The sequence below is a fragment of the Dermacentor albipictus genome, unplaced genomic scaffold (genome assembly GCF_038994185.2).
Source record: "Dermacentor albipictus isolate Rhodes 1998 colony unplaced genomic scaffold, USDA_Dalb.pri_finalv2 scaffold_23, whole genome shotgun sequence".
NCBI lineage: Eukaryota > Metazoa > Arthropoda > Arachnida > Ixodida > Ixodidae > Dermacentor > Dermacentor albipictus.
In genome coordinates, this window is record NW_027225577.1 from 2,631,021 (window position 1) to 2,651,204 (window position 20,184).

A 20,184-nucleotide genomic window follows, 5' to 3' on the forward strand; every position below is an offset into this window, starting at 1 on the left:
TTCTTCTTTATTGAGACGAATAGTGGAATGTGTCTTGTATGCGTGATTCCAATGGAGATAGGCACTTTTCGCTTAGATTCGTGTAATGGTTTTGTTGACCGAGACGAAGAAATCCTTGGATCCGAGGCATATAAAGCTTCGCTGTAAAAGCGGTGACTTGGTGAGCCGATTCTGATACCAGTGTGTGCCCGATATGCGTCTCCTCAAGGGTTTTAACGTGTTTTGTAACGCGGGCCGATCCTAGAGGCCGTGCAACGTCGCACTATAGGACCTACACGCCTCATAGCATTGATGAATAGAGCTATCCGAAAAGTGTCCCCAGTAGCTTATCTCAGCAGTTCTACTGGGAAGTTATCGTTTGATTCGGAGACAAGCGCTGACAGATATGTATATTTCTGTTGTTGTTACCGAAAAAAGACAAACATTCGCCGATGTATGCAGATCCGAGCAACTCGTATATCAGAGACAGAAAAGTTATGTAAGGGAGTCATCACGCCCTTCGAAAGTCCATTGGTTTGCCACTGTAGAATGATTTTATTGATATCATCCATTTCATTGAATATCCTGCTCGGAAAGCATTCTACCACTGGCAGAAGGGAAAGAAAGAAGGCGTAGGCACCACGATGCACTAGCCTTAACCGTTTATTCTCTGGAAAATCCTACTTATATATTGTGTTCATTCGCCCAACACTCCTGCCAGAGATGAACACATGGAGGAACACACCATTCCTGCTAGAAATGAGCACGCGGTGGGCGAATGAACACTTTATATAGAAGCGTGTGATTATCCAGAGCATAAACTGTTGAAGTTAGCGCACCGTGGTGTCTACGCCTTCCTCTGTCTGCCTGCGCTAAAAGGCTTTCCAAGTACAAGTAACACTGAAATCTTAGCCGAATGATCGCTCGGAGGTGGCATTTTTGACGATTAAGACTTTAAGGACGTCGGCGTTACTATAACAAGTTTTTTTTTTGCGATGATCCAAATTTATTTGCATTTTATTTTATTCTAGTCCATAAAAATCATAAATAAATCGGAAGCGCCGCACTTGGTTATTATAACGAGAGATCACTATTATCAGGAGTTACTACAATGACATCCTCGTTGTCAGCACATGTTAATGCTGAACATGCACGCGCGGGCACCACCTGGTCGTTTCTTCAGCAGCGTTGGTGTCTTACAAGCACACTTTGCCTCAATGCTTCAGAATATACAGTGAAACTTTTGCGCAGGAGAACGTAGACGAAGTGTTTTTCCTGGGTGTCACATATAGCAAGCTTATAATTATATCATGCTGATGTCTGACATCTTCAATAATTAGGGGGTTAAACCCAGGATTGGAACTATTAACACACTCACCCACCCCCCTCCCTGTGGTAGAGCTCAATTCTGACGCTTTCAACAGCCTCCTAATTGCCCCCGACTGCGTTTGACTCATCTTCGACAACATCAGTATTATGTTCGACATCCCTGAGAATCACCTCCGTACTTTAGACAAATTTCATGTTTGCCTATATACGGGGCTTACACGTTATCGCTCCGCCCTTCATATCTTCGATACGGACCATTTGTAACCTCACTACGTATAGACATTGACGCTGCGGCCACCATCAGCGCTCGGGATGCGGAGCGATTAATGCGAGCAGTGTCGCGAGAGATGAGGTACTTATTGCCATGCTACGTCCTCAATACTTCTACGTACGCTCACCATAAGCACTCCCAGCTCCAACGTACGTCCCCTCTTGGAGAGAAGGAGCTTACAGGAGCAAGCTTCTCCACAAGAAGCATCTTATTGAGGAAAAACCAGACTTGCAGGCGCCCGCTGCATACGTTCAGACACATTTGCAGCCGCATCGTCAGGTTGACAGGGATGTACGAGATGCGAAGCATGCGCTCGGCGTAGGGCCATATTCACACAACTTTTTTTCGATTTGAGAAGCTGCCTGTCATTGGCTGGCCGCCTCCGCTAATGACGCGCGGCCCATTATGATTGGCCGGAGCCTCTGCTAGCGAACCGCTCAGTGCGAACTCGCTTGTGAAAATGGAAACGGAAAGGGAGTTTTGCCCGTCACCTTGCCTACCGCGTCTGATGCTTGCACTAAAGAACGCGGCGCCCGTGCTCACAAATCGGTGGCTAGAGCGGTTTTAAAGAGCGGGCGCCGAGCGACTCTTTGTAGAGGACATAACAACAGCGAAGACGGCCGGCCAATGACAACCAATCCGCAAAATCTCTGCGAATTTGTTTTCTGAGCATGATCAAATGGGAAACCGTCTAGCGTTGCCGCTTTCACTCTGCATGGCGGCGACGACCAATGGCAGCGGCCAGTTACAGGGTCGATACTGGGAGCGACGCCCAGCTCTGCGGCGAATGCCCGCCTTCCGGCATTGCTCGCTTCTCGACGAGAAGAGCCGAACAGCAATCATGTTGCTTGAGTAGCAGGTCAGAGGTATGATGGTGGTGGTGTTCTTTTATTAATATTTTTTTCCCCAAGATGAGTGCGGAGTAAGGACACCTGTATTTTGTGCTCCCGGTCTTTTTTTTTTTCGGCAAACGGCAATTTTTTCGCTGTGTTTTTTTGTGGAAAACGTGCACACGCGAAGTGTGTTGCGTGTCTGGACAACGACCTCGAGCCGTTGAAGTCGGGTGAGCAGGCATTCACTCGTAACTTGCGCTAGAAGGCCGACATTTCTGCGGTTAGGCTTAGCGGTGTCAACACGCTAGCCTCCCCATCTGTGGCCGCGTCTCCCGACGTGACAAATTCCGATACGATCGTTGACCTGACCACCCTCTGCGGCTCCGAGGGGGTCGTTGACCTGACCACCCTTCGCGGCCTTCTTCAGGTGCTTGAAGAAATACCCTACCTCAGCGATGCAGTGGTGCAGCTGCGAAATGATAACACATGGTGGCACAGGGAAAGCGAGCAGGCATCCGCACAGCACGCCGAAGCTATAGGCGCTCTTCGAGCCGAGGTGCGGGTTCTACGAGACAAGCTTGCCAAAGAGCGCAAGCCGTCATCGCTCACTTCTGCTGCTGTGCCACCGGCACACTCGTCCAAGGCAACGATGTATGCTGTGCGGACGGCTTCGCCGAAGACCGCCGACCATTTCCCGCACGTACCTCCGGCACTGGATCGGCCCGCTTTGTCGAAGGCTCCTGCTGCTCACCAGTTGCCGTGCCTACCTGCCTCAGCAGACCTGTCACCTGTCAACCAGCCAACGTTGAAGCTAAAATCAACACTGAGTGCTGGCTGCTCTGACATCGCTGGGACTGCTGCTGCTTTTCGCTCTGTGCGCCCTCGATCGGGCTATCTTTGTGACAAAGCTTGCGCCTGACGCCCATCCCTTACAGCTCGCCGCCCACCTATCAGCAGTTGGTGCAGGGTCCCTGTCCTGCACTCGACTGAAAAGCAAGTACGATTTCTACGCGTCATTTCATGTGTCTGATAATGACTGCTATCAGTATCTAAGAGATCCTTCACTGTGGCCGTGCTCTTGCATCTACAAGCCCTTCAGAGGTGAACTTTACCATACTATGATATTGAAAAATGTTCAGCAAGATGAAAAGAAGCATCACGATGTGAGAGTTTTCTATCAGAATGTTCGTGGATTACTCACAAGAGTGAATGAATTTTTCTCCAACGTCATTTCATCTTGTTTCTCCATCATTGTCTTAACAGAGACTTGATTGTGCCCTGAAATACCATCTAGTTCATACTTACTGTCCACTTATCAAGTTTTCCGATGAGACCGCGATCCTTCTTCACCGAAATCAAACGGTGGTGAGGCCATGACTGTGATCAACCAATCATTCAGATCCGTTCGGTGCCCTGATTTAGAATGTTCAACAGAATGTGTCTGGGAGGAGATTTTTGGTGCTGGTAGTAATAGACTATTAGTATGGAATTTCCATGTTGCACCTGATATCAATATTGAGGTGTACATGACTATTCTAGCCACTACTGAAAATGTTATGTCGGCCCATGCTAACCATAAAATACTCATAACTGGTGAAATTTCAACCCGTTCTTTTTACTTATCTGCCAAGTGCAACTCGCTACTTGATATCATATCTGTTACATAGCTACGCTAATTTAACATTATTGTGAACTCTTGTGGCAATGTACTAGACATACTGCCTTGCAGAATAATGCAGAAGCTGTGAATATGTCCTGTGGGGACATTTCCCTTGTTAAGACAGGTAAATATCATCCCCCGCTTCATATTTCATTGCAATTCCCTATACCAAGTTGCAGGAGATTAAAGGATACAGCAACACCTCGGTCGTTTAATTGCTCAAGCGAAGATTACGGGGGCCTTTACCACTATCTTAATAATGTGGACTGGTCTTCAGTAGTATAATTAAGAGATGTTAATGACCAAGCCATGGCATTCACGAATATTATTCACGGCGGAATGAAGAACCTTATACCGCTGGAAGGTACTAAACGCTCTAAATTTCCCCACTGGTTTTCTGTTGAACGGAAACCAACTTTGAAGCTAAAAGACCGTGCTCGCAGGAAGGCACAGCGTACAAATCAGGAACACTGGCATATATATTTTAAAAGGTACAGGGCACTCTCTAAACATCTTTACATGCATGATCATTACATATATATAGCACATGTGGAAGCTAGTACTTCTAAATATCCAAAGTGCTTTTGGAGACACGTTCGTGAACAGTCATCCAACAATACGAAACAAGATATCTACTTAGTGGCGACAACCAACCTGCCCCAAATGCCGCGGGCGCCTTCGCCATTCACTTCGGGTTTGTTTACGGTGAATGGTCTAGTGACGGAGTTAGTGAGTTTTCCAATCACCCTTTGCTGGATTCAAGTCTATCGGCCTCGAAGGAACTTGCCTTTAAGAGCTAGCATCAAACGCTTAAAACTGTCTTTTTTCGTGTGGCCCTGATGACATTCCACCTGCTGTGATTAAGATGTACGGGTCCTTGCTTGTTCCAGTGCTTACTTATATTTTAATTCTGCTTTAAAGACGAACACATTCCCAATGGCTTGGAAAACAGCGCAGGTTGTTCCTGTCAGGGGTAAAAACTGCTGCGAGTAACTACAGGCGTATGTCTTTCCTATGCGCAGCATTCAAATTATTCGAGTCAACTCTGCACTCAATAATTTCATCCTCTATTGAAAATACTATCATTCCTCAGCAGCATGGATTCATATCGGGACGCTCCACAACTACCAACCTCGTTAGCTTCATGACGCATGCCTCTCAAGCAGTGTATAAGATAGAACAGCTGGATGTCATTTATTTTCACCTCAGTAAGGCGTTTGATGTCGTATGCCACAAAATACTCCTTCAAAAGTTGACACAACTCGATCTGCACCACTCTGTTACAGCGCTGATAAGAAGCTACCTACGCGACTGGTACTGCTACGTCAGCGTAAATGATCAGTCGTCAGAACTTTATGCGGTTACAAGTGGAGTTCCTCAAGGCTGTCATTAAAAACTATTCAATTTTGTTAAATGCTGATGACGCGAAACCTTTCAAAGCGGTAAGAAATGTGAATGATTGCGCCGCTCTTCAGAGGGACATTGCAATTTTTGCGCCATGGCGCGTTGGGAACAAGCTGTTCATAAATGCACCAAACACGAAGGTTGTAGGCTTCACGCGGAAGACTAACAGGACTTTATTTCCCTGTAGCGTTAGAGATGTTCTCCTGCCAAGAGCTCAGGGAACGAAGGCCCTTGGAATGTACATCGATGGCTCTCTGACTTTCTCGCCCCATGCTCAACAGACGAGGCAATGTGCACTTCGAACGCTCGGCACAGTATGTCAGTTGGCGAGATACTTCAAATAACCTTAATCATTTGTAACTTTATATAGGAGCGTATGCCTTCCAGTTCTTGAGTACGCCTTCGTGGTTTGGGACGGCACTTGTAGGTCAAATTGTAAACTTATCGAAAATGTGCAAAAAGAAAGTTCACATCTATATTTAAACATATATTTTGTCAAAAGCCTTCCATCTCCATACAGCTAACACAGCCACTCACGTTACCTACCCTCACCTGTAGACGCAACAAACCGGAGGTTCTTTTTATTCACCAATTAATACACGGAAAAATCTGCTTCTCTCACTTGCTTTCTAATGTGCGCTATTATAGTCCGCAGAAAGCCACAAGGAAACAGCGCGCCTTTCTGCCTTCAGATTTTTGATACCCTCCATCTACAGTGCATGCTACGTATAACGCCCATTCAGAGTACCTGGATATCTTCATGCCAAATTTTAATATTTTTCTGAAAAGAGTTGCAGAGGAATTTCAATAACTGAACAAAAACTCTCATATCTGTTGTGTGTTCCGTCATTCTGCAGTAATCCTTTCTTCTGTTTCTCCCCTATTGCTTTGTATTCTCATCGTGTGCACATTTATGGTCTGCTAAAGTCTGTATTCGCGAAATTATTATTCTTTTTTAGTGTGCGCGCGTGTGTATGCGTGTGTGTGAGAGAGAGTTCGCATTGTTCTTCCTGTGCATTGTTTTGCCGAGTGCACCAACAGCAAGACCCAGAGGTTGTTCCTGGGCATTTCAATAAACACCGTTGATTGATTTCATTTATTATTATTATTATTATTATTATTATTATTATTATTATTATTATTATTATTATTATTATTATTATTATTATTATTATTATTATTATTATTATTATTATTATTATTATTATTATTATTATTATTATTAAAATGTAGAAGCATAGGAATGCAGGCTACTTCAAAACCAGCTACCCAAAATCTTAAATTCATGTTTTTCTTTAATTTTTGTTCTTGTCGTCGTCGTCGTCGTCGTCGTCGTCGTTGTTGTAGCAGGCGCGGTTAGCCTAGCATGCTGCTCCGGCTTCGACTTTCGTTTTATTTTATTACTCTCAAGGCCGGTCAGGCGTACAGAGAGTATGGGTTTAGAATTTAGACAAAAAAAGAGAAGGAAAGAAAAAAAGAAAGAGAAAAAGTTATATATTACACGTGAATTTAAAGAAGGTATTCGGAAGCTAATGTTTTGAAAATATGCGTTGTAGTAATAAACAGCAGCTTTTTTTTTAAAGATTGTCGTTAGTGTTATATATCTTGCGTGAACGACATTCGCGAGAGATGCGACACAGCGTGGCGACACCTGGCATATTGTCTTTTATTTATTCGTGAGATTCTAGTATAGCGGGAATAGTTGGACAAAATAAAGCGACTATACGATTTTGAATAGCTTCAAGGGAAGCGATAAGTCTGTTATTGTGAGGATCCCATAAGAAATACGCTTTAATTTCCTGTCCTCTCATTAAACTTCCTTCTCTCTCTCTCTCTCTTTCTCTCCGTATAGATCTGCGAAAAACGAGAATTGGCAGGGGTGATGTAAAGATTAGGTTTGAATTATTTTCATTTCTGCGCTTCGTCGGTGGTACGAGCAGTGTTGTGCCTTTAGATCATCACCAGGAAAGGCTGGTTAGGAGTGGTAGATGATAAATTAATACAATCGCACGAAACAAAATCTTACTTTATACTGGCCATTTCATTTTCTTAGGCATCTATAATCGCGGCAACGCGGTCACTGGAATCGGAGTAATACGCGCACCTAAATATTTATTAAAGAAATGTTCTTAGTTATTCGTATTTTTACATACGTTGTAATCATGGAATTGAAATGAGTCGGTGCCACATAGTCAATACTGAATTCAAGTCCAGTTACCAGAAGTCCGGCTATGAAAACCTAGGCCCACACTATGCCCAGATTCTTTTCATTTTACCTCTTTCTTTTTGCCTTTGCTAATTGTTGAGAAATAAATATAACAGGACTAAGAGTATCGTTAAGTGCAATGTATGGCCCATACACTGGCACGTCACGTACGTTACTACCTTCTCCAAAATCCTACCTTGCGCACTGTCAGACATACAGCGATCTATAGTGTGCAACATTTTTTTCCATTGAAAATGTGAAAAACTAGTGCCTATTTCATTGTCACTACTGGGGAGGCTTTTGCGTTATTATTTTATTAAGCTTTTATTACGTGCACATTTTCACAATTTATGTAGGTAACCAGCCTATAGCACACTATACCATAAATTGAAGATAGAAATCGTCTGTTTATCATCAATAAATTATGTGTTATTAAATATGCGTTAATCATCAATAAATTAAATTAATGAACGGGCGAGATATTACCTTAATATCGATAGAGGCAAAACAAAAGCGGTTCTATATTTCGCCCGCGAGGTCGCAATGTAACGTAAGAACTATGACCAAATTCCCATTTCGTTCGCAAGTACTCTTTGCCATTGGCTGGCGGCCTAACATCACAAGTGACTTGAATTTACTCCGTAATGAACATTCCTATCGTAAGAGCTTTTTTTTTGCGAATACGATCCCTGAACATTAAGCTATATGAGTCTCAAATTAAAGCTACGCACACCTGCCAATTCTACTAAACAAAATAATCGAATAGGGGCACTTGGAAATGTTTATTACTTTTGAAGGCAAAACTTTCTTTGATGACTTCACACGTGTTTAGCGTACGAGGAATCTGGGTACCTATGTGGCCTCTTGGTCAAAAAACGACCCTTTCGCGCCTCCAGAGCATTGTTGCGAGTCGCAAAAAGGCATCAAAATGCGACTCCCAACGAGACAAGAAGAGAGAATTAGTCGCAGAGGAGGTGAAAATAACGGTGCGGGCGTAATTACAGCCAATATAGACGAAATTTAGCCGCATCGCACCACCATAGACTGCACTGTCACTGGTATCGGTCCACCTGACCCCTTGCCTCACTACTCCCCCCCCCCCCCTCCCACCCCCGCTCCTGGGCCACAGACAAAGAAGATAGAAGAGGAAAGGCGTGTCAACCAAATAAGACAACGTCGACGTATGAGCACGCAGAAAAAAAAAAGCGAATGATAAAACTCGACATAAATAAACGAAATTTAGGGTGCGGGGAAAAAATTCTGTCTGGCAAAGGAACGAAGAAAACAATGCATATAATGCGAAAATACCATGCAATTGTGCAACATTGCATCACCTTTAATTCCAGAATTTCAGCACACATAAACGCATATACCATGTACGTCAACTTTTCTTCTTTCGCGTCGACTTTGGCTGAAACGCTTTTTTTTTCTTTTGGTACGTATGCTTAGAATAAAATGTGGAACTGCTATTGTATAAGTATTCTCAGACGTTAGCTAATTATGATTATTAGACTGGTGTTATCACTTACTGTGCTCCCTTTGCTGATACGCGAGTAATGACATGCGAGAGCTGTCAGTGTTAGCAAAGTGTCTCTATTGGAGAATGATCTGTGCAAATCGTTGAACTGTTAACTATTTTTTTTAATGTCTTGCACGTTTATTTGGTTACTTAGACTTTATGCGGCATCGCATGGTGCGTCTAGAGCTTTTATATAAGTGATAGTTTTCTATTGCTGTTCTTTAGTGTTCATTGTGTTATGTCGTTATACTAGCTTACTTTCGATCTTACCGAAAAAGAATCTAATATCACTACGTAATTGTTCATTTAGTATATTCACCTATAGGGATATGCACGAGTTTTATTTTTTCCCACCTGCCTGAAGGTTGCTTCCATGCATCGCATATCCAGATATGCATGTCCTACTTGACATGTAACAGGGGGCGCTGACGTCATCAAGTTTTTGTTGCGCATGCGCCCGCACCAGTGTCTCCGATAACGAAATAAACTGGACTTCTTCCAGATGAATGGAAGATTGCGCATGTAATTCCTTGGCTTTAAATCTGGAGACAAACACTTCGCTAACAATTACCGTCCCATTTCACTTACATCTATTTGCCGCAAACTACTTGAACTTATCATATACAGTCAAATAATGTCTCACATTGAATCTAACAAATTCTTTTTTGAAAACCAACGCAGCTTTCAGAAAAGCAGATCCTGTAACACCCAGTTGTTTGAGCTAGTAACCAATTTACACAACTCCATCAATGGGCCATTTTTCATCGATGCAACTTTTATTGACTTTTCTAAAGCATTCGATCGCGTCCCTCACCAACGTCTACTAACAAAACTACGTAGCCTACAGCTAGATGACAAAATATTTATCTGGACTAAGTGATTTCTAACCAACAGGCTTCAGAGTGTTAAAATTGATCACTACGTACTTCACCACACGCATGTCAAGTCTGAGTCCCACAAGGGATCAGTTTTGAGACCGATGTTATTTTTAATCTACATAAACGCTATATCGACTAACATGCAGTCTTCCATACGTATTCTTGCAGGCGACTGCGTAATATATAAAGAAATAGCAAACCAGAACGACACTTTAACCCTGCAATACCACTTAACGACTATTTCGGAATGGTGCAGCAAATGGCAGATGAAAATTAACATCCAGAGAAGTGAACACGTTACATTTGGTCCCAGTCTCAATTTATTGCCTAACGAGCACCCAATTAACAATTCTGCAGTTGAAACAGTTTCGTCGATTAAATACTGAACTAATCACTAGCAAAGCTTTTAGAAAGCTTGGCGTTCTAAAACGTCGCTTACGCATTGCTAATTCCGACACCAAACTTCAGGCATTTAATTCGCAAACTAAAAACCATCTTTACAGTACGCTTCTAACATACGGCATCCACATCAAGCTTACCTTACTGACATGCTGGAATCAATTCAAATCAAAGCCGCTAGATTCGTATCATCCTCATATTCTCGTTATCACAGTGTGCCATCCATAAAAGAACCCTTGGCATTTTACCTCTCGTAATACGCATAAAATATTCACAATTATCCTTTCGTCACATTGTTTATTACTGTGACAGTGCCTTTTCACGCAAATTCATTCATCCAGCAGCCCACAACTCCGCCTGTACTGACTACGAACTCAAGGTATACCCACCCTTCGCACGGACTAAAAAATATTTACACTCACCTTTAGTCTTATCAATAAACGAGAGGAACGCGCCCTTCCGGAGTTCGTTGTCAACATTAAGGAATTCTTTCGAATGGCTTCGCTTAACTACCTCAATGAGCAAGCCTGCCATACCAGCTAATATTTTGTAAACTACCATGTTATCCTGCTTGAGCGCCCTACTACCTTTGATCACTGTCATGTACTTCTTGCACTATTACAAATAGTGTTGTAGTTCGATGTTGTGTTATTGCATTATATAATCATTACGTCATGCTAGTACTAGATGCACTGTATCTCCTTAATGCTGAAAACAGTTCCCCTCTTTATTTTGTGTTTTGATCTTCATGCTTACAACCCCTTTTTGAAATTTCTTGTTGTTGTCCCCCCCCCCTTCCCCCTATTTATGCCCGATTCTGGGCCCCTAATTAGCGTAAATAAATGAAATGAAACTTCGTACTTGAAAGTGTCGTTACTTTTTTTTTCTGTCGGGCCTAAAGCTGACACAGTGCAAATTTTATGTGAGCGAAACATAGATAAATACGCTTCCAGGTGTCACGTTACCTCATCTATATAACATGACTCCTAGCTTCAGTACTAAGGCTGAATGTATAAACTCTAATGCGTCGGCGCTATACCTCCAGTGCTCCCGAAAAATTACCAAATAATGGAAATTACAGTGTCCTTTACAATTATTTAATGTAAAGAATGCAGTTCAGCTATAAATTCTGAAAATGTGCACCTAATGAAAATGTTACCTTTTTAGAGCAAATCTGGCTGGCTTTATTTGCGTTATTGCGGTATGGCGGGTCTAATCAAGTGAAAATGGTAATTCTTGTTGGCCAATATTTATGGCCGCGCCTGAGATCATAAATTACGTGATAATAGCCGATAAGTTCGCTAATTAACTAATTCAATTTAGGAATTTATGACTTGAGTTCGCATATGGTGCACTTGGGGAATTGAAGTTGGTTATTCTAGTTTGAACGTAGTCTTGAGGATACCACTTTGGGGATGTCCGTCGCAAAACTTGTGTCGAAAATGCGCTGGCGTTCACCGTGTCATTTTTTTCTGCAAGACTTTCTTTATGGTACGGAATATCAGCGTATTTGAATGTTAATTTTCGAAACTAATATCTGAAACTGGTGGCAGTTTCAGGATTTCACGAAGTGAACATGTTTTGAGCACTGACTCGCTTCAATTGCGCTATTGGCATCCACACCAAAGTCAATACCTACGTTATTGGTGATATTATTGTCGATTACCGCACAATACCATCTAGTGAGATCAACCACTGTTGCAAGCCTTGGTCAGCGAAGACTATATATAATTTGGTCTCGAATTCATTTTTGAAAATGATTGGCACGAGCCGTCGCTGGAACAACGCGCGTGTTGTACGACTATGCAATAAATAGACTATTCTAAAATTTAAAGCTTTAAATTGATAGGGCGATGCAAACGGAGCCCGTGTTTCTCGTCTACTCTATCTATATCATGTTGCAGAGTATGTCTTTTTTTCTTTAAATGCCAATTGCAACGACATTTCACTGTTCTTACATTGTTTATAAACGAGTACGGGAAAGCTGCATGGATAATGATCATCTAATTATCTAATTGATACTCCTTGAACAGCCCTTAGCGGACGACGCCTCCACGTTGTGACGAAGATCCAGCTAATCGTCTCTAAGATTTTCAGCGTGCCGCGGGCGCCTATGAATCTCGGAGGCCGTGCCGGGGATTTTGGGAAATTTCCGAAGAGCGGTAAATGGCTGCGTATTTTTTCCCTCAGTTTTTCTATCAAAAATTTTTGCCAGTTTTTCGTAACGCATGCAAAATTCTGTAAGCAGGCTTTCCCACAAGCCTGATGCCCTAACCATGCAAGATGGCCGCGTTCCCGCTAGCAGAACTGTTAAAGTTGCGGCACGCGTTTCGAAATCTTGGACGGTGTGGTGAATTGAGGGCGACACAAATGTTGTCACTGATCTGCATTTTCACACTTTAATTACGATTCTAAACCGATGTGTGCTATCTTGGTTAGTACAGAGGAGTTGTGCGGAGAAGCGCACTTGCAGGTTTTACATACAGTCTGTCTGCCTCGGAATGCGAGGGGCACAGTGCAATTATGCGTCAGTTTGTTTTCTATACGCAGGCGCAGATATGCACCTGGATGTGGAGCACGGTCGGCGCTTTTACACTGTGCCGCGTGCGGTGTTCCAGGATGCCCACACTTTCCTGCACGACCCTGACTACAGCTTACACGCATACTTTGTATGGCCTTCACATATGAGTACATACCATGTAAGGGAAGAGACAATGAACAACAAAGATAACTTGACCTTCTTGAGTCGATTTCTTTTGCATGTTCTGGTCACCTTTACGTGTTCGCATTAGGTCCGTTTTTCGCACCATAAGTAAGTTTCAAATCGCGCGCCAACCAAAACAGCATTATTGATGAATTAAAAAAAATATATTATAGTTTTCTATTATTATTTATTATTTATTTTCTATTATTCTATATTCAGAACACTTGTTATTGTCTAAATATATTTGCTGATTAGTTTTATTATTATAATTACGTAATGTTTTCGCTTCTTCTCGCGCAATTTTTTCTTGAGGTCAGCCACACTGGCAGACGTTCCTCGGGCGGCTACCAGAGGGCAGGGGGGTCGTACTTCTAAAAGTGTTCTGGGGCTCTCTGTTTCAAAGTACGACAGTTTATATGGTCCAAAATGTCATATAACTACGTCGTGACGGCCCACAAGCCGACTGGCGTGTCTGCCTGCGCTACAGGTCAGTTAAAAATCGCTCCATATCCTCGCGGCAGATTGAACAACTTTGCAGTGATACTCGCCGTTGCGACCTCACTTGATTCGAGCACATGCCTCGAGTCTTGGCACCATATAACCGCGTTCAATCGCTGTTGAACATTATTTATGCTCCAGAGGCTCTCAGTTACTTGTAGTGAGTGTAGCATTCTCCTTGTGAGAATGGTACGCGCTGATTCAACGCCCACTGCACTGTTGAAAACCACGCTCCACCACTGTTTAGCGATGTTTACTGCATACGACCCACCGGTATTTCGCTTCGCTCGGCGTTCTTTCTCTTTTCTCCGTTGCCCTCACATGAGCAGTTGTTAAGCAGTGATGAATCATTTCGTGCCTGTGCTTGGTTTTCTGTTACAGCGCACCAATCGAATGCAAGACAGTTAGCCGTCGGTTTAATATTACCTGTGCTCTTCGCCTCCGACGCCACTGAAAACGAGCGGTGGTCGATGACATGGTGTTTATTGACTGTTGGACATTTGTCAGGCCATAGTTAATGCGACCAAATGGAACAAACTTGTTGTGGTGCTTGCTTTTAGCTGCGTACATCAGTGGGACATCCTTTTGGACCGCCGGCGTAACGAGTGTCAATGTTTCGTTCTAGGCAACTTCACGTCACCGGATGACATCAACCTTATCCTCGCCAAAAACACCCGCCTTGAGATATATGTCGTCTCCCCAGAGGGCCTCAGACCTGTCAAAGAGATCGGCATCTATGGGAGGATCAGTATTATGAAGCTTTTCAGACCGCCGGTAAGCGCTCTTGTCATTCCTATTGCCCACCTGCACAGCTTGTGGGCTTCACGTGTGTCAAACGTGTAGTTGTATGCTGTCTAGGCAGCGAAACTTAGTCGTAATTGAATCAAGTTAGCCGTGCGAGCTTTTTCTTTGCAACTGGAGAATATCTTATTCCTAAGTGTTATTGAGAAAAACAAATTTTATTGGTAAAAGGCCTGTGAAAACAAATGTTTAGACATAAATGGCATTAGGTATGTAGAAGCTAAACATAACTATCTTAATATTGAATTAAATGTTAAAAAACATTTGTTTCAAAAGACATGAAGGTTTCTGCATTTATTCAACTATGCAATAAGCATATCTATTCACTTATGGCATAATTGGTTCTTGCTGGGATGATGGCTGCAGTCAAGTGTTATGCAAGCAGCTGTGTGAAAATTTATGGCCACTTTACAACATGATCTATCATGCACTCTCTATTCTTTGTCCTTCTCTTAACTTGGCATTTTATTAATCATGCCACACCATTTAGCCCAGCAGCAACTCTCATCTACTACCTCAGTTGCATGAGCAGGCTAACGGCACTCTGACTTTGCCTTAATTGTTGCCTACCGTAGTTGATCAGTTAGGCCAAAAGCTTGAACACAGTTATGCCATTGTGGCATAACTATGTTGTGGTTGTGGTTAGGTTTATGGGGCAGAAGGTGAAGAATTAACTGCTGTAAGTAACCCACTGCAGTGGCACATCGGCTGTGGCATTGGGCTGCTGAGCCTAATGTCATGGGTTCCATTCCTGCCACGTTCTGAAGGGGGCAGAATGCTGAAAACACTCTGGAACCATACGTTGGGTGCACATCAAAGAACCAGAAATGGCCAAACTTAATCTGAAGGTCCCCACTACAGCATGCCTCATAATCAGATCATGTTTTTGGCATGTAAAACCCCAGAATTAAAATTTTTAAGCTGTAACTTCTCAGACGGTAATTGACAGCAGTTATCACTTTTCATGTAATCTGACCAGGTGAACCTTTGTAGAACCCTTAAATATGTTAGGTTTTCAAGTAACTGAATATAGCCATGGTAGGTCATAACGAAAGTCCAGTCTAGGTGCATTTAGGTAGTCTGTGTGACTAGGGTATGCAGCCACCACGTTGGCTCAGTGGGTATGGCCTTGTGCTGCTGAACACAATGTTGCTGGTTCTATGCCTGGCTGTAACGGCTGCATTCTAGTTGGTGTGTAGTGCACTTGTGTACCATACTTTAAGTGCACGTTAAAGAACCCCAGATAGTCGAAATTAATCTAGAGCCTACCAGTATATGGCATTCCTCATAACCCACGGTGCAGTTGGGGCCGTTATGTCAGTTTTTTTTACGAGGGTGTGAGTCAACAAAGCTGTCATATAATGGTACATGTAATGAAAGAAAGTGTTCCCTTTTCTTTGGATGGTGCAAGGTTTGATAATATTTGCTGAGGCAAGAACTAACCCCTTTTCGGGTGCAAGCAGCAGAAATATGTATGTACACATGAATTAACGATTATAAAATTTGAATTCACAGTAAGTAATAAAGAAGTTTTTGATGCTTCGGGCACTTCGAAGCATAGTAGCTGCATTACATATCAGGTGCAGTGATATATGTGCATATCTCTGACCCCGGTTTTGTTCATTTCAGCTATAATTTTTTCTTAAGTGAAGAAAGATTGAAATGAAAGCTGCCTCATTCTTATACATCTGTTTTACACCTTTCCTAGAGCACTTGCATGCAAAGCAGCATATGTTCTTTCTTTTGTTGCATGACAGCGTCATGCTGACCGAAAGTCAGGTGCAATAATTGTGCTTGTTTCTCTATTTCTTTTCTGCAGGGAGAGAAGAAAGACCTACTGTTCTTTCTGACGGCAAAGTACAATGCAGCAATACTGGAGTGTGTACAATATGGGGACAGCATCGAAATTATAACCAAAGCCCATGGCAACATTGCTGTGAGTTTCTTACAGAATCCTTGTTCTCTGTAGCACAGCAGGCAGGGCTTTAAATTTGTAACAAAGTTTTGGACACATTTGGTGTCAATGATATGCTTAGTGGCTTTGTGCGTGCTTTCACATTTTATGTGTAGCAAAAGCTTCACTCTTTAAATACCATGTGTGTTGCAACAACGAATCAACACAACTGAATTATGTCAGCACTTGATGAGTGCGAGCTTATTAACCCTAGGAAATTTTTGCTTGCTGCTTGACCGGTTGTCTGCTCTCAAAGCTGATACACTATGTTACGCCTACAGTTGAAAAGATGCCCTTGTGCTTGAATGATGCGGTCTAGCTCTCTCATGGCCAGTCTTGTGCACATGCATAAATACCCAAGAAAGTGGACTGGAGGATGGGCACCGCAATATTTATTGGTAAAGAAAGCACTGCACATGTAATGCAGAAGATGTGGGTTCAGCTCCTGCATACCTGCGGGAAGTTGTCTTTTTATTAATTTTCATTTGCCTTATTATTTCTATATTTCCCTTACACATAATTAGAATAAAAACGAATATTGCTTAGCCATTCTTAAAGTTAAAACATGAAAAAGCACCCCATGGACAGCAATGACGTGAACGGGGCATGAACAACTAACGTGGCGCTTACTAACCCGCTCAAATTCACGCCCTGTTCTTAAGATGTGCTGGCATGGACCATCCTCACAAACCAACATAGCTGCAGTACATGTTGGCCTGTGAACTCTGTGCTGTGCCAGCTGCTCATACTCGACTGTTCTCATTCTAGGACACATTCTCGAGGCCATCGGAGACGGGCAACATTGGCATCATAGACCCTGAGTGCCGAGTTATTGGCCTTCGACTGTATGATGGGCTCTTCAAGGTTATTCCTTTGGACAGAGACAATAGGGAACTGAAAGCGTTTAACATCAGGTTTGTCTCGTGATTAATTTAGAGCGTGATAAATGCCCACATCATTCACTTCGTATCTGTGCAAACACAATTCGTTACTTCAGATTGCGGCTTTAAAGGGGCTATTTGGTGGTAACGTTAAACATTACAAAAACTGAAGTGCATTCTATTCCTCTACATTTGAAACAACTAATTAATCCAATAATGCCCTCACTTAATTCGACATCAAAGAAAATTAGAACAACTTGTTCACCTTAATTTCTGGGCATGGAGCGTACATTTGTACAAAACAAATAAAATGTGTTTATTTAAAGCTTAGTTACTATAGTAATTTGTTAATAATTGGTTTGCTAAGTCATCCACAAATCAAAACTTGCTCCATTGTATCAAAAATACTACATAAGCTATGCGTTCAGTTTCTCGTGCATAAAACTGACTTTGGGGTATTATACGTGGCACAGCATGTCTGATATTCTGGGCATTACAGGGCTAAGGGCATCAGGTGCCGATGAAAACTTTCCTGAGGAGTGTTCTTTTTTTGGACACAAAACCTGACACCTGTCATGGGGACGTAGTTGCTTTGACATTGCGCTGCTAAGCCCAAGGGCAGGGATCGAGTCCTGGCCGCAGTGACATACATTTCGATGTGGACAAAATGCAAAAATGCCCATGCACTGTGCATTGAGTGCATGCTAACGAACCCCAGGTGGTCAAAATTAATGCACAGTCCCCCACTACTGCTTGTCTCATAATTATATCGTGACTTTTGCACGAAAAACCAAAGAATTTAATATTAATTTTTACAAGACTTAAGTGGAGGAGGGGGGAGGTTGTTACATAAAATTAAAAATTACCTGTTCAAGTAAATTACTTGCAAATGTAAATAAGTAAATGTGCCTTCAGTTTTCTCAAGCTCTTATTGACAAGCAGTTGTCATTGCAGAAAAATAATTGCCATGCTGATACATGATGGGCTTTATCTGAATAATAAAGGCTTGCTAGATTCCTTGTGCATGTATGTCATGACATTTCTTCAGTCTCATGCATTTATTTAATGGGCATAGGCGCTCGTCAACATGCGTAATGCCTCAGCCTGATGGCCATCTGAAATTTTTTATAATAACCGCGCCACTGTTTGTGCGCACCTTGTGCAGGATGGAAGAGCTGACGGTGCAAGACATGGAGTTCTTGCATGGCTGCAAGACGCCCACCATCGTGCTGCTGCATCAGGACAGCCAGGCACGTCACATGAAGACCTATGAGGTGTCACTCAAGGACAAGGAGTTTGTGCGGGGTCCTTGGAAGCAGGACCATGTGGAGAGCGAGGCCACCCTGGTGATTGCTGTGCCAGAGCCCTTCTGCGGTGCGCTTGTCATTGGCCAGGAGTCCATCACTTATCACAATGGTGACCAGTACGTCGTCATCACACCACATCTCATCCGACAGAGCACCATTGTCTGCTATGGAAAGGTAGGCTAGTGCTTCGATGGTTGTGGGCATTTCAAGACAGGCTGTGAAAGATGCGTCTTTCCAAAATGGCTGCATTCCATGGGAAGCCATGGTGGTAGGCGCTAAGGTTAGCCTGTCAAACAAGGAAGCTACGCTAGGAAAGAGAGAGAAAGAAGCAAAAGCTAATCAAGGTTGGGCTACATTAAGAAACCTACGGTGTTGCATATGGATGTTGTCATGTTTCAGTGATGGGCAGCAGCAGGAAGGCTGCTAAACAAACTTCAGTTTGCTCTTTACTTAGCAAACTTGTGCTTGCAAAAGAAAAGTACAATTGCGAAGTCACAGCAGCATTTCTCTTAGCACAATTGGCAGCTTTCATGGCACTGGCATTCAGCTTGTAAAACATCGCTGCCAATCGCTGCCGAGCTTGTAAGCATCGCTGCAGTCGTCACAATAGCATGCAGTAGCTTTGCCACATCAGCATAATGTAAACAAGGCTGGAATAATGTAGTGATTCTATTTTAATGCTATTGCTTTATCTCCTTAATCAGTGGCCCACCTACATTATCATTGGGATCGACCTGTCGTGAGCCGTGGGTGATAAAAAAGGTACAGAATTGAGCGGAAGATTCCTTATCTCAGATAAACGATGTCCTCATCACTGTTCCAATGTGTCCAGGACGCATTAATGAAAGAAGCATGAGCGGCAAAGGCAGTTTGTGAAAGATATCTACAGCAGCTCCACAGCGTTTGATTCAGTCGAAACCTCAGCAGTCATGGAGGCATTGCGGAATCAGGGTGTAGACGAGCCGTATGTAAAAATACTGAAAGATATCTATGGCGGCTCCACAGCCACCGTAGTCCTCCATAAAGAAAGCAACAAAATCCCAATAAGGAAAGGCGTCAGGCAGGGAGACTCCAATGCTATTCACAGCGTGTTTACAGGAGATATTCAGAGACCTGGAGTGGGAAGAATTGGGGGATAAGAGTTAATGGAGAATACATTAGTAACTTGCGATTTGCTGATTATATTGCCTTGCTTAGTAACTCAGGGGACCAATTGCAATGCATGCTCACTGACCTGGAGAGGCAAAGCAGAAGGCTGGGTCTAAAAGTTAATCTGCAGAAAACTAAAGTAATGTTTAACAGTCTCGGAAGAGAACAGCAGTTTACGATAGGTAGCGAGGCACTGGAAGTGTTAAGGGAATACATCTACATAGGGCAGGTAGTGACCACGGATCCGGATCATGAGACGGAAATAATCAGAAGACTAAGAATGGGCTGGAGTGCGTTTGGCAGGCATTCTCAAATCATGACCAGCAGGTTGCCACTATCCCTCAAGAGAAAAGTATATAACAGCTGTGTCTTACCAGTACTCACGTATGGGGCAGAAACCTGGAGGCTTACG

At 42.9% G+C, this 20,184-nt stretch overlaps 1 protein-coding gene across 1 annotated transcript in view; it reads left to right on the forward strand.

Annotated features, from left to right (window-relative positions):
• The first annotated feature begins 13,522 nt into the window (after nucleotides 1-13,522).
• LOC139052448 (DNA damage-binding protein 1-like) overlaps nucleotides 13,523-20,184 on the forward strand; it is a 60,911-nt gene continuing 54,249 nt past the window's right edge. Inside the window, exons 1-5 of the mRNA XM_070529550.1 lie at nucleotides 13,523-13,669; nucleotides 14,306-14,454; nucleotides 16,301-16,417; nucleotides 17,204-17,349; nucleotides 18,482-18,797. Coding sequence (XP_070385651.1) covers nucleotides 13,609-13,669; nucleotides 14,306-14,454; nucleotides 16,301-16,417; nucleotides 17,204-17,349; nucleotides 18,482-18,797 — 789 coding nt within the window. The 5' untranslated portion in view covers nucleotides 13,523-13,608. The remainder of the gene's footprint in view (nucleotides 13,670-14,305; nucleotides 14,455-16,300; nucleotides 16,418-17,203; nucleotides 17,350-18,481; nucleotides 18,798-20,184) is intronic.